A 25544-nucleotide genomic window follows, 5' to 3' on the forward strand; every position below is an offset into this window, starting at 1 on the left:
GGCATAATGCTGACCTCTAACTTCTCAATTGGATATAAAAATCTCATTATTTAACTCAGTAAAAGATCAAGGCCAAAATACTGATCTCTGATCTCCCAACTGGATATAAAAATGTTGTGATATAATTCAGGAAAAAAAGCAAAGAAGATCCAGACCAAAATTAAACTGTCTACCAACATGATTGGCTGGTGGCATGTATCATTTCTGCTTGTACTATATATGTTAGTTGGCTGCCATGCTTGCTTTCTTTACAATAGTTTTTTTGGTTTGTTCTAAGATGGTGAAAGGAAACCTATTAATGCAAGTCATGCCTTTTAAGGAGTAGATACAAACAAAGAGCAGAGTTATTTCTGGGAAATGACAGGGTTCAGATTGTAATTCCAGAGAATTGTCAAAAGAGATATTTAGTGTTTTGCATGTTGCCAGATACTTGCGGGTTTGACCAAGATATTTGGAATGGGGTGAGTGAGGAACTGACTATCTGAAAAATGCTGTGTTTGAAATGCAGGCTAGAAAAAAAAGTTTATAGTTAGAAAAATTATCAAATGTGTTGTTTTGCTTGTGGATTTTACAATCCTTATCTGTCTCTTCCATTCTCTCAGGTAAAATAATTTACTTGTTTTTGACTCTTGTAATCTTCTTTCTTACCCATTAACTATCTTGCTGTGAATATCTGTTCAGATTGTCTGTATTTAATGTTCCTGTGTATAAATCTGTTGGCATTCCCTTATCAATAGTGGTAGTTAAGAAAATTATATGTTTGATTAGGTGATGTAAGTTTTAAAAAAATACACAAATAAATGCTTTTAAACATGCGAATATGTGGGCACTTAGAAAATTTGTGACTGGTGCCCTTTTCAAATGTTTTGAGAGAGAAAGAGCTAATGTTGGGATTGAGTGTCAGTGAGATTGCATTACAAAGGGGTAATCAAGTTAATGCATCAATGCTAAAAGAACATGACCATGTCTCTCGTACACAGGGGAGGACAAGGCTGTGCTTACTCATGATCTCCAAAGCCTTGCAACAATTGCTGCTGCTCGTTCATTGGTTGAAGCATTACCCATTGAATTGGGTGACCCCCATATTGAAACAGAACCAAGCAAATCCTATGTAGTTCGCATCCCACGGGTACTGAATTTACGAAGGAAGTACTCATGGCATCCAAAGGCGGAAACGGTGAGTTTGGTGGTGAATTTCAGGGACAGCACCACAAGGTTCCAAATTTATTGGTTTGCATTGCCATTCCCACCCCTCCACAAAAAGGCAGATGAAAAACAGATCCATGATAATGGTAATCCATCAGAACATTTTCATCCATGGAAATAATTCGGAAGATGTATCGCTTAAGTGGTTAATGATTGGGTTGAGTTGATCTCCAATCTTGGCAATTTACTTGCAAACCTTGCATCACCATGCGAGGAGACATCATCAGCACGCTGTTGCTTGTGGTGTGTCCTCTGAATGCTTGGCTTTTATATAGGTAAATAAAGGCCACGCAGTTGGAGGACACACCACAATCAACAGCACACTGATGATGTCTCCTCGCATGGTGACGAAACGTTTGCAAGTAAATTGCCTGGATCAGAGAACAACTCAACCCAACCACATTCATCCATCTCAGTCTTGCTGCAGGAGCCCAGAGTCTTAAATGTAGTGTGTTCAGTCTGGAAGGCATCAAACCAAAACAATTCCTAGTTTAAATTCTTTAATGGACCGCACACAGTGAATGATGCATTGGAAAATTTGGTCTCAAGCCAAATGCAAAGTTTTCTGTGAGAGAAGTCCATTTAAGTGAGGGGAAGAGGCAGAAATCAGTACCCAAATGACGATGCTGCAATTGCAGCCCTGATATTCCCTGGACCAGAAATTTGGCTTTCTTGCAATGGAACCCACAAAAATGGATCCGTGCAGTTGTAATGGTTGGGTACTGTGAGATGATGTGCCTAGAATTAGGAGAATGTATTGAATTGCCTGTCAAAATATTGTTTCAGCAACAATATGTACATTTGGTTAGAAGATAGAATTTAGGTTGGAACTTGGCAATTGATAATCTCATATTATCAATGGCTTGAAAACTTTTATGCAGGATGTTTTAAATTTGGATATTAAAAAAACAAATAAACAGGAAACCAATCATGTATCAATAATCAACGTACATCATTTTAATTTACTGGAAAAACTTACAATCTGTTGGAATTTTTAAAATTGATTTCAGCACAATTAAAAAACTAACAATAATCATTGAAGAATGGTGAAATTTGTGCCCTTATACGACACTGTTCGTTATTTTATATTGATTCTTTATGTAGTCATGACATGTCAAGAATCACCATTTAATGATTTCACTTTTCTAGGACAAAAGTTTTGTCGTTCTCTTTGATTTTTACTGACTCTCTGTGTTCAAGGTCTGTCCTCTGAAAGCTGCAATTGATGGAATGGACGCATTGGAGCTGGAGATGAGGATGAGGCTTGCAGAATTACAGCGCCGCTACAAGGAAAAGCAACGGGAGCTCGCAAAGCTTCAAAGGAGACACGATCACGAGTGGGTGCCTCTTTAAAGCTACCCATCCCAACCCATATAGTGTAGTACATTACCCTCAGTCAACTGCTTGTTAATTTTCGGATTCGGATTCATTTATTTATCACGTGTATATCGAAACATTCAGTGAAATGCGTCATTTGCATTAACAACTAGCACAATGTAAGGATGTGCTGGGAGCAGCGGCAAGTGTCGTCACACATTCTGGTACCAATTTATTATGCCCACCATGTTCACAGAATAATACAGCTAACAACAAGCCAAGCTCTGTTCCTTATCTTTTGAGTGTTTTGACATTTTATTGTACTGTTCGTGGTATCATAGAATATGGTCATGTTTAGATTAGATTTATTCCCTTAATGGGCATGTTCACGTTATATGGCGTGAGGTTTTAATCATACTGTCCGTACTTCTTCGGTTCAGTGAAGCTTCTCCAGTGCCTCCACGCCAGCCCCCCACCAGAATGTTAACTTTCCTATTCTTTGGCTCGCAGTTCGTTACCCTTTTCATTCCAGATGTTTGCACAGACCCTGCTGCTGGTTTCTACATGACCTCATTCAGCAACTGGTAAATTTCAGGTGTGTTTGCACTGTGCCGAGCGGTGTCTTTGCACACAGCGCAGGCTTTACAGCAGCTTACAACAACAATTGTGTCCTCTGCACATTAGAGGGAATTAAGTTTGTGCACAACAGTGTGATTGGCTGACGAGATGCAGTTCAAAGAGTGTGGCTGAGAGATATTGGGAAAAACTGTCAAAGCAACTGCAATAAATTGGAGATCAGAAACAGATGGAAAATCAAAACCTTCAGATGAAAAGTATTATGGCATAATTTAATAATATGGGTAATTAATGGAATTTAAAGATAAAGATTAGCTTTAATTGTACAACAAAACATACAATGAAATTAGTTAATAACCAACACAGTCCAAGGATGTGCTGGTGGCAGCCCGCAAGTGTCACCATGCTTCCGACACCAACATAGCACGCCCATAACTTATTAATCTGTACATCTTTGGTATGTGGGAGAAAACCAGAGCACCCAAAGGAAACCCACATGGTCACGGGGAGAATGTACAAACTCTATACTGACAGTAGCTGGAAGTGTACCTGTGTCACTAGTGCTGTAAAGTGTTACGCTAGCCACTAGTTATTGTGCCAATCTGATAAAATGTTTTAAATATCTTATGAAATATTTTGGTTATTCCTTTAAGCAAGCACCAGTTTAATGCATTAAATCCTCTCCACAAACTTTTGGATTATCCAAAAGTACAGCTGAATTTGTTATTCCAGTGTAAATGACGATGGGTAATCAAAACCGGCTTCATTTCCAATCCGAGGAGAGGAAAGTCAAATAGGATTTTCCATTTTGAATGCTATTAATAATATAAGTTTCAGGTTCTTGGCCCAGAGCCTTCGGTCGCTTACTGTTTCAGTTCCTGATGACTTTGAGTGGATGGAGACTGAGAAGAGGGGAAAATTTGGGAAAACATGATGTCCAGCACATCATGAAATATATATTTTGTAGTGGTTCATGATCTCCTGTCTTGTTTTCCCAAAGATGATCACTTCTGTCAGACTCTCATATGCGCTAGTTGTCCTCTAATACTTCTGCAAAGTTACCCTTGTTTGTGTGTGATCTGAGACTTTTGCATCTATAACTGCAAGTTCCCTTGGAGAATAGGTTCTAATTGAACTGTGTTCGTATGACTTTGTTCTATTACAACGATTGCATTTTCCCTCTTATTACAGGATGAGTATCCTGGGTTTGTTACTAAAGTTGCAGATGACCTTCATGCTTCTTGAGTTAGATGCATCTTCTCTGTATTAATTGGAGTATTTATAGTCTTTTATGGTATTATATTAGTGTAAAACTGCTGGCTCATTGCATGACGTCAAAGTCTCTGGCTTTGTCTCCACCTGCTTGCTACGTTTCATGAAGTGAATGCCCTTGAAGTGGAAAACACTCAAAAATGTGACCATTATCTTTAGTAGTTTGGAGTTTTGAATTGCAGGTTCATTTTAAAGTACCCTGCATTTGTCTGTCAGCGTGCACCACATGCCAAGTGCAGCAAGTGGCTGAGGACCTGCTGTCCTGTACTTGAGTCTTATGACTATTCTTCACTGCTAACGAGTTTGCTTTAGTTGGGAATATATTTCATTCACATGTTCCTGAGTGACAAGCTAAATCAAAGCAAAATAAAAAGATGATCTACTTCATGGTGAAGAGAATGTGTGTAATTCACTTAAACTTACCAAATGTTTTCCCCAAATTGAAGTTCAAAATAAATTTATTATCAAAGTGAAATGGCATTTACATGCTGGTCCCAGGACAGATCCTCGGATATGATAACACCAAGGAATTCAAAGTTACAGGACCTATCCACCTCTTGATCCCCTAATGGGGACTGGATCATGGACCCCCAGGTTTTTCCTCCTGTAGTCAATAATCAGCTCTTTAGTTTTGCTGACTTTGACAGTGGTTCTTATTCAACCAGATGTTGTGTTGATTCAGCCAACAACAAGTGGCGTCATTATCAAACTTAAATATGACATAGGAGCTGCACTTAGATTCACTTGTCTTGTGTATAATGCGAGGGGAGCAGCAGGCTAAGCACACAGCCTTGTGGTGCATCTGTGCTGCTGGTGATTTTGGTGGAGATGTTGTTGGCAGGCCAAATCGACAGGGGTCTGCAGGTGAGGCAATGGAGGATCCAGTTGCACAAGAAGGTATTGAAGCCTAGGACTTGGAGCTTAGTGATTAATTTTCAGGGGATGATAGTGCTGTAAGGTAACTGTCATTAAAGTTATCTCTTCAATCTTAGGATCTAGACAATATTGTCCAGGCCTGCATTTATTGTTTATCCCAAATTCCCTTCTCTATAGTTTAAAGGGTGTGGTTTGTTTGACCTGTTTCAGAGTGAAGTTAAATGTCAGTCATGTAATTGGTCACATTTAGGCCAGACCAGGTAAGGAAGCTGGTTTCCTCCTTTGAATCTGATGGATTTTTACCACAATTTGGCAGCTTAAAGGTCTCCATTACTTCCACAACGAATTTAAGCTAATCATATAATCAAACTGATGTCCTCGGTTAATAGTCCAAGCTTCTAGATACTGTTCTAGTAATACAACCATCAAAATACCATAGTGGTGAAAATTATTATGGGTGCAGGCAGTTCATCTTCTGGTTGGAGCATGCTCGGTGGTTGGCAGATTACCTGTGAGAAAGATAACAAAGAAACACGTAATAAAATGTGGTGACAGATTTACTTGTTTCTGCTTAATAGGAGGGATGAAAACTCGAGGAGTCCAGCCAGACGCGGGCCTGGCCGACCGAGAAAACGCAAACACCTTTCCACTGTCCTGTCTTCTCTCGGACAACTCAGTGAACTTGAGAAGTCTGACAGCAAGAAAGCTAAGTAAGTGGATTGTTTCATGTTTTAATATTCCTGTTCTGAAGTATATCCAGGGCAATGCCAAGCAACAGACATCAAAGTTGCTGGTGAATGCAGCAGGCCAGGCAGCATCTCTAGGAAGAGGTACAGTCGACGTTTCAGGCCGAGACCCTTCGTCAGGACGATCCTCCGAAGGGTCCTGACGAAGGGTCTCGGCCTGAAACGTCGACTGTACCTCTTCCTAGAGATGCTGCCTGGCCTGCTGCATTCACCAGCAACTTTGATGTGTGTTGCTTGAATTTCCAGCATCTGCAGAATTTCCGTTGTTTGCGTTTTTACAATGCCAAGCAGTTCACATTGGGAAATTCTTGTGGAATTCCCTAGCTGGAATTATATGACATTCCAATCAGAACCTACCTAAGCACTAATAACATTAAGGACTCCAGCTAACTGTAAGCTGTGTCAGCTTTGGATAGTTGGTAGCTCTCTTCCCTTTGAATTAGAATCATCTGGGTTTAAACCCCTGCGCTGAATCTCAAGCAAAAATCTAAGCTAATACTGAGGGTGTTGAAGATATTTTTTGATTTAGTCATTAACCCCAGGCCTTGAATGCCTCTCAGATAGTTAGATGATATCCCTGGGAGGTTCTAAAGAAGAATAAGCAGTTATTCTTCAGATAGCACTTCTAAACAAAAATTAATCATTATTATATTGCTGTTTATAGAAGATTATTCCGTATAATTGGTTTCCACATTTCTTCCATTAAAACAATGACTATATTTAAAAAATGTCTTTTATTGTCATTTAAGCACTTTGTATCTTTCTGAAAATTATGTACTAGTTGCTATATAAACACAATTCTTTCTCTCTGGTATTTTTATAAGAAGTAAAACTCACAGTCCCAGAACAACATTGGCAGAAACCTTAGCTTCTGCCAACTAAATGCAAAGAGCAGGAAATACTCTTATTTGTTTCTGGTTAATAGAAACCTTTCAGAAACTCGTTTCTCTTTAGGACACTGGGCGGTCAGAATTCTTTACAATCCAGCCTACTAAATTTGCCAATTTCAGCAAAGTTCTCAATGTACAGCTAATTCATCAAATGTGCTGTGGTAACCACTGCTCCAACTCTATTGCACTAATGGCGAAGCCTGCACAAACAAAATAGATTATTTTTGCTGGGTGAGCACAACTCCTTCATCTCATTTTGTTATTGTTTTTGCTTTATTACTTGCCCTCTGATTTGATTTTGATAATGTATAGTGTGCTATGGTTTTTCAATGAAGCAGTCAAGAACGTTGGTCATCTTGTATCTTGCCTTTTTTTATATCATTTGTTCGTGGAACTCGGGCATTATTTGGAAGCTAACATTTATTGACTGTAGGTAATTAAACTCTTGAGCCTTTTCAGATGGCAGCTGAGAAAGAATTAAGTCACGAGAAAATCTGGAGATGCTGGAAATCCAAGCAACACACACAAAATGCTGGAGGAACTCAGCAGGCCAGGCAGCACCTATGGAAAAGAGTCAACAGTGGATGTTTTGGGCTGAGACCCTTCATCAGGGCTGGGGAATAAAAAGATGAGAAGTCAGCGTAAGAAGGTGGGGGGCGGGGAGGAGAGGAAGAAGTAGTAGGGGATAGGTGAAACCAGGAGAGGGGGAGGGATGAAATAAAGAGTTGAGGATTAACTAGATGTGTTTGTACAACAAGTCTTGTTAAAGGATTTAAAACCAGATAGTTTTGTTACTTGAATTTATTTACCTGCCCCCACCCCACTGCTGTGGTGGAATTTGAACTATCACTGAATTAATAGTCTGGGCCACTGAATACAAGTCCATTGATAATTACCATACAATTATATACTCATCTGAATTCACATTGGCTGCTATTTACTACATTACCATTACAGAAGGGGATCTTCACCTGTCTATGAGTGCACTAATTCACCACGGCTTCCTGTCTTTTGATCTAATTGGATAATGCAATCACACTACAAAGCTATCAAATGTACTGCTGCTTTCATTGATAATTATTCTAGCTTGCTACAATAATTACCAAGTTTCCAGTTTTCAGAAGTAATGTTTCTTGTAGTTACGATTTTGACCTAATGTCGCATTCCTCTAATTATGATGTCTGTAGTTTATGTGAAGTTCAATATTATTAACCCAGTGCTTTGCCGGTACAGTTTCAGGCCAAAAGTGTTTTACTCAAAATTTGCAAACTGATGGACCTCAAGTCTCTTTCGCTATGTAGGAGAATCTCTCTTCTCCTGGCATGGATGGAGTCATAAAGCGCTACAGCCTAGAAGCAGGCCCTTTGGTCCATCTAATCCATGCCTCCTCTTATCCATGTACTTATCCAAACTTCACTTAAACGATGCATTTGAACCCACATCCACTGGCAGCTCGTTCTACCAGAGCACCACTCTCTGAGTGGTGACATTCCCCCTCAGGTTCCCCTTAAGTATTTCACCTTTCACCCTAAATCTATGGCCCTTAGTTCTAGTCTCACCTAATGTCAGGGGAAAAAGCCTGCATGTATTTACCCAATATAAGAAAATACCAGGTGTATTGATATAGTTTGATTTAATGTAGGCTGCCAGACAACAAGGGTGTTGGTCCGATTCTTCCTGCAACTCATTTCCGCAAACTTAATGCTAAATATCAGGGTTAACGCTTGTTTGGATCTGTAGTCCTCGATCCTTATCTAAGGCATAGCTGGGGTAAAGGTGGGAAATGCTCCTTATATACACTAGTTAATGGATATTTTCTGACAATCTCCAAGCCATTTGCTAATACCCGAAACCCTGGACTTCCTTCCTAAACCTCCCCGCTTTGCTGGTGCTTTACTTTAAAGAGGATCCTTAAAACCTGAAACTCTTGGTCTCGGTCCAAAACGTCGACTGTACTCTTTTTCCATAGTTGCTGCCTGGCCTGTTGAGCTCCTCCAGCATTTTGTGTATGTGGCTTGGATTTCCAGCATCTGCAGATTTCCTCTTGTTTGTCTTTCGGCATCCTGTTTGTCATGTGTTCCGATATCTCCTCGTGTAACAGAGCATTGGATTTAGCCTGACTCTGCACCTTATCTTGTTTTACACTGTTAGAAATGCAGCTCATAAACAGCAATAATTGGACTTGAGGTTCACAGATTTGCAGCATAGACCAAGAAATTAATTCTTATTTATCTCATTCAGCAGCAAGAATACCTGCTGGCTAAAAAAAATTAACATTTCATTCATGCACTGCCTCCCATAAGAAAGGGAGAAAGAAAAGACTTAGCCCTCAAAGAGGGGGCTCTAAACAGTCCCTCGAAGCTGTTTTATGTATTCGAGTGGAAATCCAATGATTCGATCATTCCCAAAATACAAAACTATTTAATGATTATACCCTTTATTCTGTATCAGCATTATCAGGAATACCAGTAAATATATTACATGCAGTAATTCAGTCTCAAGGCATTTTACTTCATCTCATTATATTATCAACATTATTTTAGCACTTTAGTGCATTCATGTTGGTGAAATCTTGGAACACATTCTGCAGCAAACTAAAAGAAGTGTTTTACTCTTTAATAGTAATAATAATAATAATAATAATAATAACTTTATTTATAGAGCACTTTTCATACTCTTTAGGAATTCAGTGTGTTATTGTCATACCCCTTATTTTGATATCTATCTAATGCAACTTAAAACTATTGAAAAGCCCCCAGTGCTGCAGAAGATAAAGTCATTGGTTACGCTGTGGTGGTCCTCATTATCGCTCAGACTCATCATCATTCATTTTCAATGAAATGATGGCATTCCCACACTGGAAGACCCACTTTAATTGGACCTTTACTGGTACAAATTGTCTCTCTTCCCTCCCTCCCTGCAACACAGCAGGCTTGTTTGCATAATTCCTTAAAGCCAGTCAGTAATGTCATTGGTGTATGCCAATGTATCAAGCTCACTGATTCAATGAAGGCTTTTCTGTTTGTAAAAAATGGCCAATCACACTAAAGCCTAAATAAGTGGTTGAAATTCTAAACAGGGGCTTTGTCAAACACAATGGTTTGCAGGAAATAGTCCTGAGTAAATAAATAACGACAGAATTTGATGAATAATAACTTCATTGGAATTAAATGTGGTCCAGTTGTAATTCTGACAAAGCTCTCAGTAAAAAGTGCCTTACAATCATTACAATATTTTTTCAAAGTTTAGAATTATAATTTTAAACATCTTCTTGACAAATAATTGGTATTTGTTATACATGGTTGTGACTATCCTGTTTTGATAGCTGAAGTTCATCCTCACTTATAAACATTTTATTAACTCGAGTTTAGTGATCTCTGTCGTGACCCTTCCAATTTTCAGTCCCATTGAAATCAATGGAATCAAATACCTGGAGATGTGTGTGTTAGGCAATTGACCCTCTGTAGTCCTCTGGGCTATAGAAGATCAAGAGGAATTTATTTATATCTAACTTATTCCTTGGAAATTAATTTTGTGGGGCTCTTCTGTCATAGAATGTGCTAAGATTGAGCACAGCACCAGAGATAGGGCCTCATTATGTATCCAATGAGTCATGAAAATGTATCCCCCTACCCCCATCCCACTTTAAACAGGTTGGGGAAGGGTCCCTTTTCACATAACACCTACTTATTTACTGGTTATTCTAATGATTGTTCATGAAAAATTCAGACTGCTGGAAATGGCTGATGGAACGGGGTTGAATTCAGGTAAAATATAAGCATGCAAGGCAAACCAAAGTAATCCGTTAACATAATTGCTCTCAGAATGAATCTGAAAAATGTGGTTATTCATTATTTGCTCTAGCTTGTGATCAGTTTCCGGTGAAATTCAAAAAATTGCATTGGAATAAAGTAGATTTGTACAAAATATTTTAAATGATTTGAGAGGGCTCCCAGATATATCTCTGTAGATATTAAAGGATTTTCCACAGTTTAAAGTTTAAAATAATCTGACTATTGACATCAATGGATCTGGGGTTGAGAGAGTAAACAGCTTTAAGTTCCTCGGCATCCACATCACTGAGGACCTCACGTGGTCTGTACACACCAGCTGTGTGGTGAAAAAGGCACAATAGCACCTCTTTCACCTCAGATGGTTGAGGATGTTTGGTATGGACCCCCAAATCCTAAGCACTTTCTACAGGGGCACAACTGAGAGCATCCTGACTGGCTTCAACACTGCCTGGTATGGGAACTGTACCTCCCCTAATTGCAGGACTCTGCAGAGAGTCGCGTGGACAGCCCAGCGCATCTGTAGTTGTGAACTTCCTGTGATTCAGGACGTTTACAAAGACAGGTGTGTAAAAAGGGCCTGTAGAACCATTCCAGCTGCTACCATCTGGGAAACGGTATGGCAGCATAAAAGCCAGGACCAACAGGCTCTGAGACAGCTTCTTCCATCAGGCCATCAGACTGATTAACTCACGCTGATTTGAGTGTATTTTAGTATGTTACATTAAATGTTCTATTTATTATAAATTACTATGATTGCACATGGCACATTTAAACAGAGACATAACATAAAGATTTTTACTCCTCCTGTATGTGAAGGATGTAAGAAATAAAGTCAATTCAATTCATTCTGTACGTAATATTTTGATCCTAACATTGGGGAATGAACTTGGTTTGATTTCACACCAAGACTGAAATTAGTGTTTTAACCACCCTTCATTATCTGCATGGCGCTTTGGAGTTTCTGTTGTGAAATTTTGGCTGTTTGTTCTGGTTGTTCGGTTCTGTTGTAAGCTCTGGCTGTTTCTTTTTGTGTTTCTGGTTTATTGGGAAGATAGAATGGCAACAATGAGCTTTACCTTCACATGCTCATCAGCTTCTTTGTGCTTAGAAATGATGTAGCCTGTGCTGCCCGTAAGCTGAATTGTGATGTATAGTATAATAAAAGCTTTTATTAGCTCTTTTAATGGTATGAACTCTGGAGTTGTCATCCAGGCTATTAATGCACAAATGCTTTATATGACAATTTGAGAATCTTATCTGAATGCCATCACTAATCGAAACCAATGTTTGTGTGCAACAGTGCTGACTTTCCAAAGGAAAAGCTTGACAGGATGATCCAGCCAGTAGCTTCTGCATTTGATCCTTTGTTGTATTTCAGCAGTAATTTGTGTTGCAGGCACAAAGAAGCCTGACTTCAAATCTTCTCCCCAATCTTCTGATGGACTGAACTCCTGAGGGACTTGGTTTAGAAGCCCTATGATAGAGGGTGCTTTGAACTTTGGCCCCTGGCTAAAGAAGATAAGAATGGCAAGACTCTTTGGTGAATGCTACTAGTTGTGGACTTGACGAAACCCAGTAATTAAAATTTAATTGATTGAATTCAGGCTGATCGTTCTGAGCTCTGGTTTATGCAGAGAGTTTGAACCTATTATCGCTCAAGAGAAGTAAAACTTCCTTTAATGCCAAAGGCTTTTCTTCAACAAAACAAATATCTCTCAGCATGTACAAAGGATCCATTCTTGCAGCATCTGAATTGAAGCAGGTCTACTTTCAGATCAACGTAACTAGTGAGATTTAACCAGTGATTTCATTTACCACCTACTGGGGAATTGCAGTGCTTACTTGCTTGTTTTTATTTTTTTAGAATCAGGTTTATTATCACAGTTTTATGTGACTTGAAATGTGTTGTTTTGTGGCACCGATACAGTGCAAAGACATAGAATTAGTATAAGATACAAAATAAATAAATAGTGCAAAAAAAAGAAACAACAGAAGCAACAAGTGGATCTGCAGGGAGCAACTTGCGTCGCCATGGTCCGTGAATAATGAGGTGGTGTTCATGGGTTTATGGACTGTTCACAAAAATGATGACAGAGGGGAAGAAGCTGTTCATGAATCATTGGGTGTGTTTGGGGGGGGGCTTTAGGTTTCTCTACCTCCTCTCTCAAGGCAGTAATTAGAAGGGGGCATGACCCAAATGGTGAGGGTTCTTAAAAACGGATGCTGCCTTCTTCATGCACTGGCTCATGAAGATGTCCTGGATAGTGAGGACAGTTCTGTCCAAGGTGGAGCTGGTTGAGTCTACAGCTCTCTGCAGCCTCTTGTGATGCTGTGCTTTGGCAACCAGTCAGAAAGCACTTCAGCATGCACCTACAGAACATTGTAAGAGTCTTTGACAGATCAGATCTTACTGAAGTAAAACGGCTAGTGTGCCTTCTCGTGATTGCGAGAATGTGCTGGGTCCAGGACAAATCCTCTAAGACAGAGGTTCCCAACCATTTTTGTGCAACGAACTCTCACCATTAACTGAGGGGTCCGGGTTGGGAAACCCTGCTCTAAAATGTTAACACGCAGGAACTTAAAAGTGGCTCACCCTTTCCACTACTGACCCCTTAAATGAGGACTAGTGTGTTTCTTAAAGTAAAAACTTCAACACTTTATTACTCTCCAAACTGTTTTTCAGATTCTTAATATAAATAGTGAGATTTTGAGTCACATCCTCGCAAAAAAACCACAGGTTGATAAATGTTACTGAACCTGAGTCACTCCTTTAGGCTCCTGTAACATGCTTCAGTTGAGAACAACTGCCTTATCAATATAGAGGTACCATATTATTTGCTGAGACCAGTGAGTTATTCTCCATGTTACCTGTCAGGCTAAAGATGCTGCAGTATTTTTTTCTCTGTTTGAAGATTTATTTGATTAAAATGCTGCAAATGTAAGCTTGCTGCCTGGGATACACTCCATCCTCTGTGGTGCAATATGCGTCAATCCTGAAAGGCTTGCAGCAAGCCAGTGGACGCTGCGTGCTCCCTCTCCAGGACCACCAATTCACTTTAGGCCCACTGCCTGGACCTGTGATTGGCCATCTTGGCCAGACCCAGAAGCAGGCTGGCAAGGCCGTCTTCTGCTCAGTCCTCCTAATCAGATGCCAGTAGATCAGGAGCTTGGGGCCAAGTTCCAACTTGAACTTGAGGAACAGTCTCTTCATATACCCTATCTTATTAAGAGTGAGGGGTTCTAGTAGCCATGGCATATTTATGCACATTGCCCCTAAGCTGACTTATGACAAATTCAGTGCTCTGGAAATTGCTTTTTTCTCAAGTATAGGTGAGCACTGATAGTACCAGTATGCCATGCAGTGTACACCAACACATCCTGTGCCCAGTATGTTGTACTGTCCAGTGTACCATGTAGACACATGGGTGTCCATTAAGGCCAATGATTTTGCAGATAAGCAGTTTACCGCCGACTTCAGTTCTGGATGGTGACTGGATGCAATATCTACTGAACATTCCACACATACAGCATGATATCATCTGCCAGCAACATAGTGACAAATTCCAACTCTCCCAATGGAATGATTTCAACTATTTGTATCTTCCACTCTTTTATAATAATGTGCCTATGAAAACAGTTACTTCTTATGTCATATTTTAAAAAAATATTTAACAGTATTGAGCATTGTAATGCTTCAACATCAAGCTTGCTATGCATCAAGTAAAGAACCAAAGTGGGGATTATAAATATTACAGAGCAAGTTGCCATGTTTTGGATATCACAGCCTGAAAGCGCAAATGTAAACTTGCTTAAAACAGAAGCCCCTTCAGTAGTAATGTTTGAAAGGAATTGGATAGGTTTGAAGGGAGATTATTTACAGAGCTCTGAGAAGAAACAGAAGAATGGGACTGATAAATCTGGCACATGGTCGATCGACTAAATGTACTTCGTTTTTGCACTAACAGTCTTTTATGTTGTCTAATACAATTAATTTTCCTCGGAACCACCAGAGTTAATTGTGGGAAGTACAAAAGTGAAGAGTTTACCTCACCAATGAATGAAGCAAAATCAACAGGCTGATTGAGAACTCACTCAAAAGAACATTGCCAAATATTTAGTTAGCCTTAGAATTACAGACAATAGGCATCATTAAAAAAATTGAAATGATGAATTAACCTGTGTGTATATCTATGCTGTGAGCCTGGGTTGGCAGATTAGGATTGAACGCTGTGGTACAGGAAGGGATAATTATTCTGGAGATCTGCCTTTGGTGCAGTTTACTTAAGGTAATTAAATTGGTGGGTGCAGCCTCACACTATTGGGTGCGCCACACATGATCTGTGGAAGGTAAGGACTGACAAGCCAAATAGGCTTTTCACATTCCGTGCTCTCTTTTGCTTTGCCTCTTGTGCCAAATGTTCATTACTGCCAACTAACATTAAATATAAAAAAAAAATTTGTATGCTGTATCAGGGCTCAAGATTAGAAATTGGAATGCAAATTCTTAACTTGCCTGACGTTACAATGTGGTGTTTTTAGCTGATTGTTAGCTGTGTGTAGCTGCGATGCGTTGCATCCCACCTTGCTCGTTACACCCTGTAATATAGTTGCAAGTGTCACCATTGTAGCTACCAAAGTAGGTGTTCTGCCAGTTAGTCGGGTTAGAATGGTTGAGGGGGAGGTTACCAAGGATCTAAAGATTAGAGACAACAAGTATTGAGAGTGGCAAGGAAAGGGTTCTGAGATCATTTTCAGGACGAGCTGATTTTAATTACTCCATGTCATCAGCTCTTGAGTTAAGATGAGTGTTCCTGAAACTGTGAAGTAGGAAGGTTTGCTTTTGTAGATAGGAATGATAGGAGTTTTACTGTTGGGATAGATGAAGTCAATAGACTGCTTTTCCCAAAAACATGCTCATAAAATTGCAAATATATAAAGCTGTGCATGCATGCTGTATGTCTCCATTCACATTACGAGCTTCGGCTTGTCCTCGGCATTTACTTCAGGGTCTTGTAATGCGCTGGTTGGCAGCCATGGGCATCTCCTCACACTGGAAAATGAACAAACTTCTGACAGCCCAAAGTGCGTCGTTTCACCGAGATGATGGTCTTCTAGCAGTAGTTGATGTTTGTCTCTGGGTGCAGATCATAATCTGTGTTATGTGGCTGCATTGAATGAACCTCGGCAAAGACCACTGCAGTTCTTTCTGAACCTTTTTGGAAAACACAGTCTCCAAAAGGAGACGGCTGACAGTTCCATCAAGATTCTAACTGTGCATGAAGAACCTGATGAGGAGGACTGTTCTCAGCATCGGCCATACATGGACCTGGTGTTTGTTTGAGAGTTCAACTGATGAGGTCTTTTACCAAAAGGTTGCAACAGTCTCCTGAGGGAACTGTCCATCAGGGTCCAGGATCTGCTATTTCCTCAGGGCCTCAAGAACATTCTGTAGATACCACTACCTGATTCACTTGCAGTCAGTTGTGTTTTTCTGCATGGGGCTTTTTGTGAAGTTCAGATAGTGCAGTAGAGTCCAGTGAAAGGAACATTTCAGTCACCAGTTGGCAAAACCCATGCTTTGCAACACTGAGGGTGCCCCCTCTGATTTTTCCCACTTTGCTGGCATCAGAGTAATTGGAAAACTGAATGACATGAGAAGGTGGAAAGGGAGATTTCGGGCAGCTCTCTAGGAAGGATGATGTATGCGTCACAACATTCTCCTTCCTGCTGATGAGCGCAAAGAAAACCCCTTGGGCAGTAAGTAATGTCATGTCTCTACATGGAGTTCTATTCTGTAATCAAAAAGACAGCACAGTCAAATCCTATTTGCGATTTTTTTTTGTTTGATGCCAAATGTATGTTCATTTGTCGTGACCTAACCCCTTGACTGTGGTGCAGTGGGACAGGGAGAAATGATTTGTTTGGATGATGGCTTGACCCTTTTCTGAGTTGAGTTTTAATAAAGTGGCACTATTTTATGATTTCTTTGTGCAGGGCTTTTCAAGCCCAGATGCCTTTGCAAAAATAGTTCACTTTTGTGTAGAAAAATCACACAATATTTTTATGTAGGCCAGAAAGTAATGTGTGAATCAAAGGTATTGTGGTTAAGTATGGGAGTGGGGTGATGTGTGAAACGGTATTAATGTTGGGATAAAACTATATGCTTTTTATGTTACTCTTTGCAGTTGAAGAACTTTCTTACGTCCATAGTGCTGTGTAAACCAGCCACACATTAATCAAAAGTATCTTAGCAGAGATTTTAGTCTGCTAATCACATAAAAGAAATCCTGGGTGTGCAATAATTTGAACTCCAATTATTAAATGTTGCTCCAGGAGCTAGTTGGTATAAAGTCAGATCGTCCATTTTGGATCAAGACTTTAGCCAATTTAAGATCATTGAATTCCACAGCATAGAAGGAGGTCTCTTTATCGTTTCTGTTTGTTCCATTTCTATGCAAGGAGTGCAAACTAATCACCTTCCCCATTCCACTCCCCACTGCTACTTTGTCTTCCAATCATTCATCCAATTGGTTTTTGAAAGTTACGCTGAGTCTGCAGTGATGTACCATCTTTCAAGCCCTGTGGATGGCAGACCATTGAATTATAGATTCATTATCGCCCAGAAGGGGGAACAACTATTGAGTCTGAGGCAACTATTTGTTCGGCAGCCCGCTTAGCCCTATCCCACCATCCTTTCCTTGCAGATTTCTTTCCCTCAAGTGCCTGTCCAATTCCCTCTCTGAAGCCCTGATTGACATAGACCTTTTCTGTATATAAAAATATACTTTCCTCACAAATCCCCTGTATCCTTTGCCCTTCACTTTAAGATTTGTTGGGCAAAATAACATCTTAAACCCCTCCTCATCTCTTTCCAATTACTTTAAACCTATGACCTCTTGACATTGACATCCTCACCAAGCACCCATTGTCTCCACTGCAGCGCATTACCGAGGCCCTTCCCTGCTGCACTAAACAGGTTATTGTACAGCACTTCCATCTCCTTCAGAAAAACTGTTGGAAAAAAGCAACTTCTCACCACTGAGAATATACATTCATATACTAAAATGGAAGCTGATGGTTCCCATTGGAATCTCAGTCCAGAGGCTGCAGCCGCCACATCATTTTGCTGCTCAGAGCCATTTCAAGAATTCTCCCCACTGCGGCCAGAAGACAGCAACAGAAAAGAATGCTGTGGAGATAAGGTTAACCACCTGGACTTCCTGTGCTTCTGGGACTCAGCATGCAATAAACGGGCTTTGCAATGCTGGTTGCCTCAGCCTGTGTGAGCTTCAGGCTGATCAGCAGCATGCGGGTCACAAGTAGGTGAAATCAGTAAAGGAGCACCAGCGAATTATTTAACACAATGCTCATCGGTGAAAGGTGAGGCAAAAGGCACTGTACACAGGACATCTATGTGGCGGTCCAGTCTTTTTAATTGCACATTAGAATTATACACAAATGGATGCAAATTTCCAAGCAGTTCTCTGATCAAAGACACTTACATCTAAACACCTTCACTGAAGCAGCCTTCTCTGTTTTAAAGGAGTACAATGCCAGATTCCCTTGTCTCTCGAGCCCCTCATCCCCCTTTAACTTAATTGCACAAATAAACAGTGAGGATATCAGAATTACTTTTAACCCCTGTGAAACTCTGAAGAGAGATAAAATAGAGGTTCCGTATATGTCGAAATATCACTGAGGAAAGCAAACCTACGGCAATTTTTTTTTGTCAATTTTGATAAATTTAGAATTTCGAAGGAATTATCAGTGAAGACCTAAATTAATTATACAGTTTAGTTCCACACAGGAGTTCTATAAGTACCTGCATGAACTAGTACCTGGATAAGTCGTCCGTAGGTTCCATTTTGAACAAACAATCTGATTTTTGCTATGCACATAACAAAGCAAAATTGTGTAGGTTTTTTTTGTGGTGGAATGTTTCATTTTTAAAATTATGTATACTTCATATTGATTTCTAAAGAACACAACACAATTTCTGAAGGTTTCCCCCCAGACAATATCCAGAGCCACTTATTGTAACATTGAAAGTGCTAATTACACATTACCAGGGCTCAATAAGCTGAAAATATCTTAATAATTATCAGAAAGCCGCAGCAAACATAGTGCGAGTCTTCTGCAGCTGCGTAATTGGCTGAATTGAGAAATTACAAACATTTTAATTTTAGTTCTGCTGCTCTTCACTCTAATGGCCATCTCATTTAAATGAAACTAGGGAGGTTGGTAGTTTAACATAATGGATAATGTGGGATCACATTATGAATTAAAAACACAAGAGATTCTGCAGCTGCTGGAAATCCAGAGTAACACACACACACACAAAATGCAGGAGGATCCATGAAGAGGAATAAAGAGTTGACTTTTCAGGCTGAGACCCTTCTTTTGGGACTTCGTCGTTGAGTTCCTCCAGCATTTTGTGTCTGTTACACATGAATTAGTCCCCTGACCTATGAGTGTAAAACAACAGTATCAGTTAAAGACATCCACTAAGTTCATGTTTACTATTGCCCTTTGAAGATTTAGAATTAAATTTGCTCTTTTTTTTTAACTGCTTTATCAGCTGGTTGATATTTTGTCTGTTGGCTTTAAGAAGTAAAAGCTGATGATGTAATGATCTGCAAGTGAAAGAAATCTGTGTCAGTGTAGAACTGATCAGTTGGAGGTGCACTTACAATTGGTGAACAAAAATCATGGTTTACCTTTTTCGAGTCCTGTTGCCTTCTGGCTTTGGTGGCTAGCCCACACATCCATGCGTCAGCTACACGGTTGAATCTGATACTTCACTGCAGATCTGGAGATTGTTGGGTGTATTGCCACTTGGAATGTCACATTCATCCAAGGTCCCATCAATTTGCTCAGGTAGACTTAAAGATATTACGCACCGTTCAGAAACAAGATAGTGAATTCTACATATACCAAGGGCAAATTAATTGCTTATTCATTCTTTTCATTTTTGGGATATAAATGTGTGGAGATTGGCTTCGGGAAGGAAATAATTAGCATCTCGTATCCGTGATAGATATTAGCATCTTACTGAAGGATGTCAATTCAGCACTCAATGCTGGTGATTCTCTCATTTCAGTATTTGGATAATAGTTGTGTGAAGCAGGTTTGATTGGTAGCCAAACTATACGAATGGCCAGATGTCTAAGGGGCAGGTCACCTACTTTGCCAGGCACCCACCCATATTTGCCAAAGACTTCTTTAAATAAACACCCTTCACGTCATCTTTACAGCCAAGGAACTTGATTTTGAAGTTAGTGAGCAGTGTGGCACCCAGTCGCCACACAGCAAGATCCTACAGGCAGTGGTGAAATTCACCACACAGTTTATTTTAATGACATTGATTCTAATAGAATTAACTCCACAACTTTATGAGCTGAGGTAACAGACCTCTTATTGAGTTAAAAGATGAGGCCTTGGTTTAACTTCACCTGAGTGATCCCATCCATTCAGAATACTTTCAACAACGCTGCAGTGTAATGTCAGCATAGACTTTTTTATGTTCTCAGGACTCTGGAGTAGAGTTTAAACTGAGAACCCCTCACTTAGTGGTGAAAGTGTTACCAGCATCTGTTAAAATGATAGAATTGGATTATTGTTACTGTGTGATTTCTTTTTTAATAAAGGAATTTTTTTAAACACACAGATTAGATGCACATGTGTAAAGAGCATATACAAGATCTATTACTCGAAGCTTCAGAAATTATAAACAGTGGTAGAAATATAAACTTCAGGTTGATCTGGAGCAATATTTAATGGTTGAATTTAAAAAGGTTGAATCAGGTTTCTTAACTAATCAAGTTTCCTGCCAGTTTTGTGGTATTATCTCAACCCTGCAATGTACAACTGCTTTGTAATCCACTCTAAACTGTGTTATCCTTTAAACCCTGCTGCTTTTCTCTCCGTGACCTCTCTGTTTTCCAAGAACAACCTTTGAGCAGTAGTGTTGAAGGGAGAGGGTAAACCAGCTGAAATAGACACTCCTCTTCTGATGAAAGTTAACCTTTTGTTTAATTATTTTCTGAAAGATGCAAAGGAATATTTTACATGTGACCACCCTCCATTTTAATGTCTAGGTCTGTCAACAATAGTGGTTCCACTTTTTTTTGCATAAGACGATTAAGAGTTCACAGTGTGCATTTGAGTATCAGACTGCTGTGACTCAATCCACTCACAGGCCTGGGGGAATCACGTGACTCATCTCCTAGGGAACAGCAGGCATTCTGTTCCCTTTAAAATTTGCCTGCCTCTGCTCCCTATTGTTTTATTAGCTCGCCTCCAGGCAGAATGTGAATTTGGAAAGGAATATGACACGTGTTAGCAGTGCAGAAAATTTGTCAAAACACTTCTCATTAGGCACAATGCACTGGACAAATTTCCTACATCTCCTCAACATCCTCTTACATTTCAGAACTTCTGATAGCTTTAATTAATCTATAAACTGTGAAATGGAATCATTGAGCTGCCTCATTTACCTAATAATAGTCTGGCAGACAGTTTTACCTTTTCAACCTTGTTCTCTTCAGCTAATGGCAACTTGTTTACAAACTATTCGCAGATAATTTCAGTCTTAAATCATTCATTAAAAGAGATTTTCATCAAGGTACAGAATCCCACAGAGTATACTTAAATGTACTAATTCTTGATTTACAGTCGTACAGCAAAGTAATCTATTTTTAATGACCTCAAGTATACCAGACAGTGTATCCTTCCACAATGTACATATTCCCCAGCAGGACTTTACTGATCAGTATTGAAAAATCTATAGACATGTCTGCAACAGTTACAAACCAGTTGATCCACTACAAATGGATTAGAGAAAGTCTCTGCTTCAGAATCAAGTTTAATATCACTAGCATATGTTGTGAAATCTGTTGTTTTGGGCAGCAGTACAATGTGATACATAATAAGAACAAATTTCAGTAAGTGGATATATAAAGTAAGAAAAATAAATTAACTAAGTAGTCCAAAACGGGGGCAAAAAAAGAAAAAAATGGTGAAGTAGTGTACATTGTCCATTCTGAAATCAGTTGGCAGAGGGAAAGAAGCTGTTCCTAAAAATGTCGAGTGCGTCTTCAGGCTCCTGTAGCTCCTCCTTGATGGTAGCAGTGAGAAGAAGGCATTTCCTGGGTGAAAGGGGTCTTTAGTGATGGATGCAACCTTTTGGCTGAGCTGGCAACATTGTGTAGCTTTTTCTGATCCATATCTGACGGTGATATAACCGGTTAGAATGCTCTCCACAGTACATCGATAGAAGTTTGCTAGAACCCTTGGTGACTTACTAAGCCCTTACACTGGCCAGTATGAAAGATTTCACACAGGTTCAATGATGGAAGCAAGTAGTTGCATTTCATTCAACCAATGTATGAACAGCACGGGGCAATTACATATCAAGAGGAAAAAAATACTCAGTCAATAAAAATAACAAATATTGCAGATATTGGAAAATTGAAATAAAACAGAAAATGGTAGAAACTTTCAGCAGATGAAGCAACATCCATTGAAAGAGAAGTGGAGGTAATGTTTCAGGTCTGAGATCTTTTTTGAGAACTGATGAAACATTAACTTCATTTGACTTTCTATAGGCAGACCCTGGGAGATTCCAGCATTTCCAGTTTTTATTTCATTTTCGCTGCCCAGGTTTAACTGGGTGTGAAGAGGTGCTTACCCAGCTCAGGGTTTTGCTTGGACCACATGTGTGGAAGACATTTATAGTTAGCTGTTGGGCTTTTTCAGTGCCAAATATTAATGACTTTGGAAAGGGCTATTCACTACTCTTCCCCCACTTAGCTAAAGCTCTGTCAGGGAGGTATAAAAACGTGCATAGGGTTACACCCCATCTCCATTTTCATCATGCATTATTAGCAGTGCCACTGGCTTTCACATTGGGCTCTAATATGGGGGTGGTGGTGTTCACATTGTAAATTCACTCTCTGAAGAATGGTAAACAGGAACCAACATATTTCCTAAAGTCGCACTACCATCTTGAGTGATCCTGGTTCAATTCTGCCACTGTCTGTAAGGAGTTTGCACGTTCTCCCCATGACCACGTGTGTCCTCTGGCTGCTCTAGTTCCTTCCTTTTCCAAAATAGGAGGATAGTAGATAATTCCCCTAAAACCTAAAATGGATGTCCCCGAAAACCCTCACTAATTTTTATAGATGCACCGTAGAAAGCATTCTTCTCGGGTAGCTTCTAAGGAAATTGTCCTGTCCAAGACCGGAAGAAGCTGCAGAAGATCGTGAACACGGTGCAGAACGTCGCACAAACCAACCTTCCGTCCTTGGACTCAACTTTACACCGCGCGCTGTCGGAGCAGTGCTGCCAGGATAATCAAGGACACGACCCACCCAGCCAACACACTTTTCATCCCTCTTCCCTCTGGGAGAAGGCTCGGGAGTTTGTAGACTCGTACGGCCAGATTTGGGAACAGCTTCTTTCCAACTGTGATAAGACTGCTGTTCAGATCCTGACCCGGATCTGGGCCGTACCCTCCAAATATCCGGACCTGCCTCTCGGTATTTTTGCACTACCTTGCTTTCCATTTTTCTATTTTCTATATATGATGTATAATTTAAATTTTTAATATTTACTAATTTTTACTATTTTTAATATTCTTAATATTTAATATTTGTAATCCAGGGAGCGGGAAGCGCAGAATCAAATATCGCTGTGATGATTGCACGTTCTAGTATCAATTATTTTGCAACAATCAGGTATAAAGTAAAGTATAATTAATAGGAGGGTAATTGACCACATGAGTGTATTGTGCAGGGTAGACTCATTGAACTCTTACAGTGTTGTACAGTCTAAAAAAAGGGACCTATGAAGATAGAATGATTAAAATGAAATGACTGAGAAGTTTCTAATGAACCTAACTTTCAGGGGTTTGGATTGGTTCTTTAAGAAACATTACTGGAGAGCTGAATGAGTCGAGCCCATGGTGGAATGCATTTATTTGACCACCCCCTCCTTTAGGCAAATATAATTTCTAATTATTTGCTTGCAGTATTTCACACATTAACAGTCGGTTGCCCAATGCTGGCATCTGTTAAAGTGAATTTAGGGCCCACAATCTTAAGCATTTAAAGATCTGATTTCACTTGGTAGTGACACAGTGATAACATCTCCATTTGACTGTTGGCACAGCTTTGTATTATGTAATCCAAAGCTTGAAGTGTGATGCCAAATAATGAACATTGGGATTATTTGCAGCAATATACTGCAGGAGTTACATTAGTTGAATAGACAATGAACTATGTCAATAAGTAGAAAGGGCAACCAAATTTTAAAAATATATATAAATGTCATTAATCTGTAAAAAAAATAGAGCTATCTTGTTAACGTAAAATAGATGAATTATCATTTGTTCTAATAATGATATCATTTTAGGTTCTGGTCTGAAATGAAATGAAGTTTCTATATACAATATATTGATTGAATGCACTAAATCTCGCATTGGCCATTCCTTGTCAGCCACGGCTGGCCAGTATGGAAGTGGAATTCTTGGGATAGAAAGAAAATTCGAGGCTGCTTCAACACTTGATAGGAAATTAAGTAGCTTTTCATTTAATGCACAAAATGCAGAAAAATTCGGTAGAAGCTGTGAAATGGAGCTTAAGTACTTCTACATTGATCAACATCCTATGTACGTACTGTACATTTAGCACATGGGATTTTGCATTGAAGAGCACAGCATTTCTGGGAAGTCGGCTTCATTTTTAAAAAAATGAATAACGCTTTTAATTAGAGCTAACATTTCTTTGAGTTGGTACTAAATATGATTTGGATTAAAAACTTAATGAGGAATAAACAAAAATGGATAAAGTACAAGCAGTTCATATTCCTTTTAAAGTTTCCACTTTTGTCCCACCAGCTGTTTTCAGTTTATTACTTTGAATTAACACTGCTGTAGTTGGACAAGGGGTCTCCTTCCTATTCCCTATTCCCTATCACATGCATGAGCAACCTAGGACAGTGGTGACACTTCACTGTGCAGTCACAGAAGGGCAGCAGGTCCTTAGGTCAGTGTGAGAGCAATCATGTGAGATATGCCAACAGAACAAATGCTGGCTGTGCAATTTAAACTGAGTAATATGACCCAGTTCATCCTGAATCAGATTACAGGCTGCTCATGCACTAAATTAAATAAATAAAGGCTAGAGTTTTAGAGATTGTTCCTTTTTATTGGCTCGAGTGGACATTTAATTAAGCAATAATTTGTCTTAAGGGTTGTAGGTTCTGAAAGGTTGAAATAAGGGATGAAATAAGGGAAATTCCAGTTCGGGTGTTTTCAATTCCAATTCACTGCGTAACCTCAAGGTTAATATAAGGGTGCAAAATTTTATTTTATTCCATGTGGCGTATCTTCCCCAATAACAACAAGTTGCATTTACGCAACGTCCCACAGTGCTTCACAGAAAAGCCATCAAACAAAATTTGATAATTGATTTATGTAGTGACATATTAAGGCAGATGACCAGTAGTTTAGTGTGAGATATCTATGAGTAGGATCCTAAAGAAGAATGAGAATTGGAAAGATTTAGGGAGCAAATACTAGCACTTTAGATGTTGGCAGCTGTAATGTCTGCCATAACTAAAACTGGAGAGGATTATGAGGACCAAGATGAAGCAGGTATGTCAGGTAGGAAAAGGCATTGTGGAGATTTGAAAAAAAGGAAGAGGATCTTAAACTCAAGCCATTCCTCACGTGTGGTAAGGTCAATGAGTGAAGATAAAGAGTGATGGGTGAATTAGCTTTAGCACTAGTTAGGACATGGCAAACAACAGGAATTCTGCAGATGCTGGAAATTCAAGCAACATACATCAAAATTGCTGGTGAACGC

At 39.5% G+C, this 25544-nt stretch overlaps 1 protein-coding gene across 5 annotated transcripts in view; it reads left to right on the plus strand.

Annotated features, from left to right (window-relative positions):
• Positions 1–25544, plus strand: part of LOC134360282 (BAH and coiled-coil domain-containing protein 1-like) — a 451521-nt gene that overhangs the window by 187891 nt on the left and 238086 nt on the right. For all 5 annotated transcript variants that reach the window (XR_010021300.1, XM_063074459.1, XM_063074458.1 and 2 more), the window contains exons 12-14: positions 981–1177; positions 2407–2543; positions 5826–5957. Coding sequence is in view for 4 of the 5 variants with exons in the window: in XM_063074459.1 (XP_062930529.1) it covers positions 981–1177; positions 2407–2543; positions 5826–5957 (466 nt within the window). In the remaining variant the exon portion in view is untranslated. The remainder of the gene's footprint in view (positions 1–980; positions 1178–2406; positions 2544–5825; positions 5958–25544) is intronic.

The sequence above is a fragment of the Mobula hypostoma genome, chromosome 22 (genome assembly GCF_963921235.1).
Source record: "Mobula hypostoma chromosome 22, sMobHyp1.1, whole genome shotgun sequence".
NCBI lineage: Eukaryota > Metazoa > Chordata > Chondrichthyes > Myliobatiformes > Myliobatidae > Mobula > Mobula hypostoma.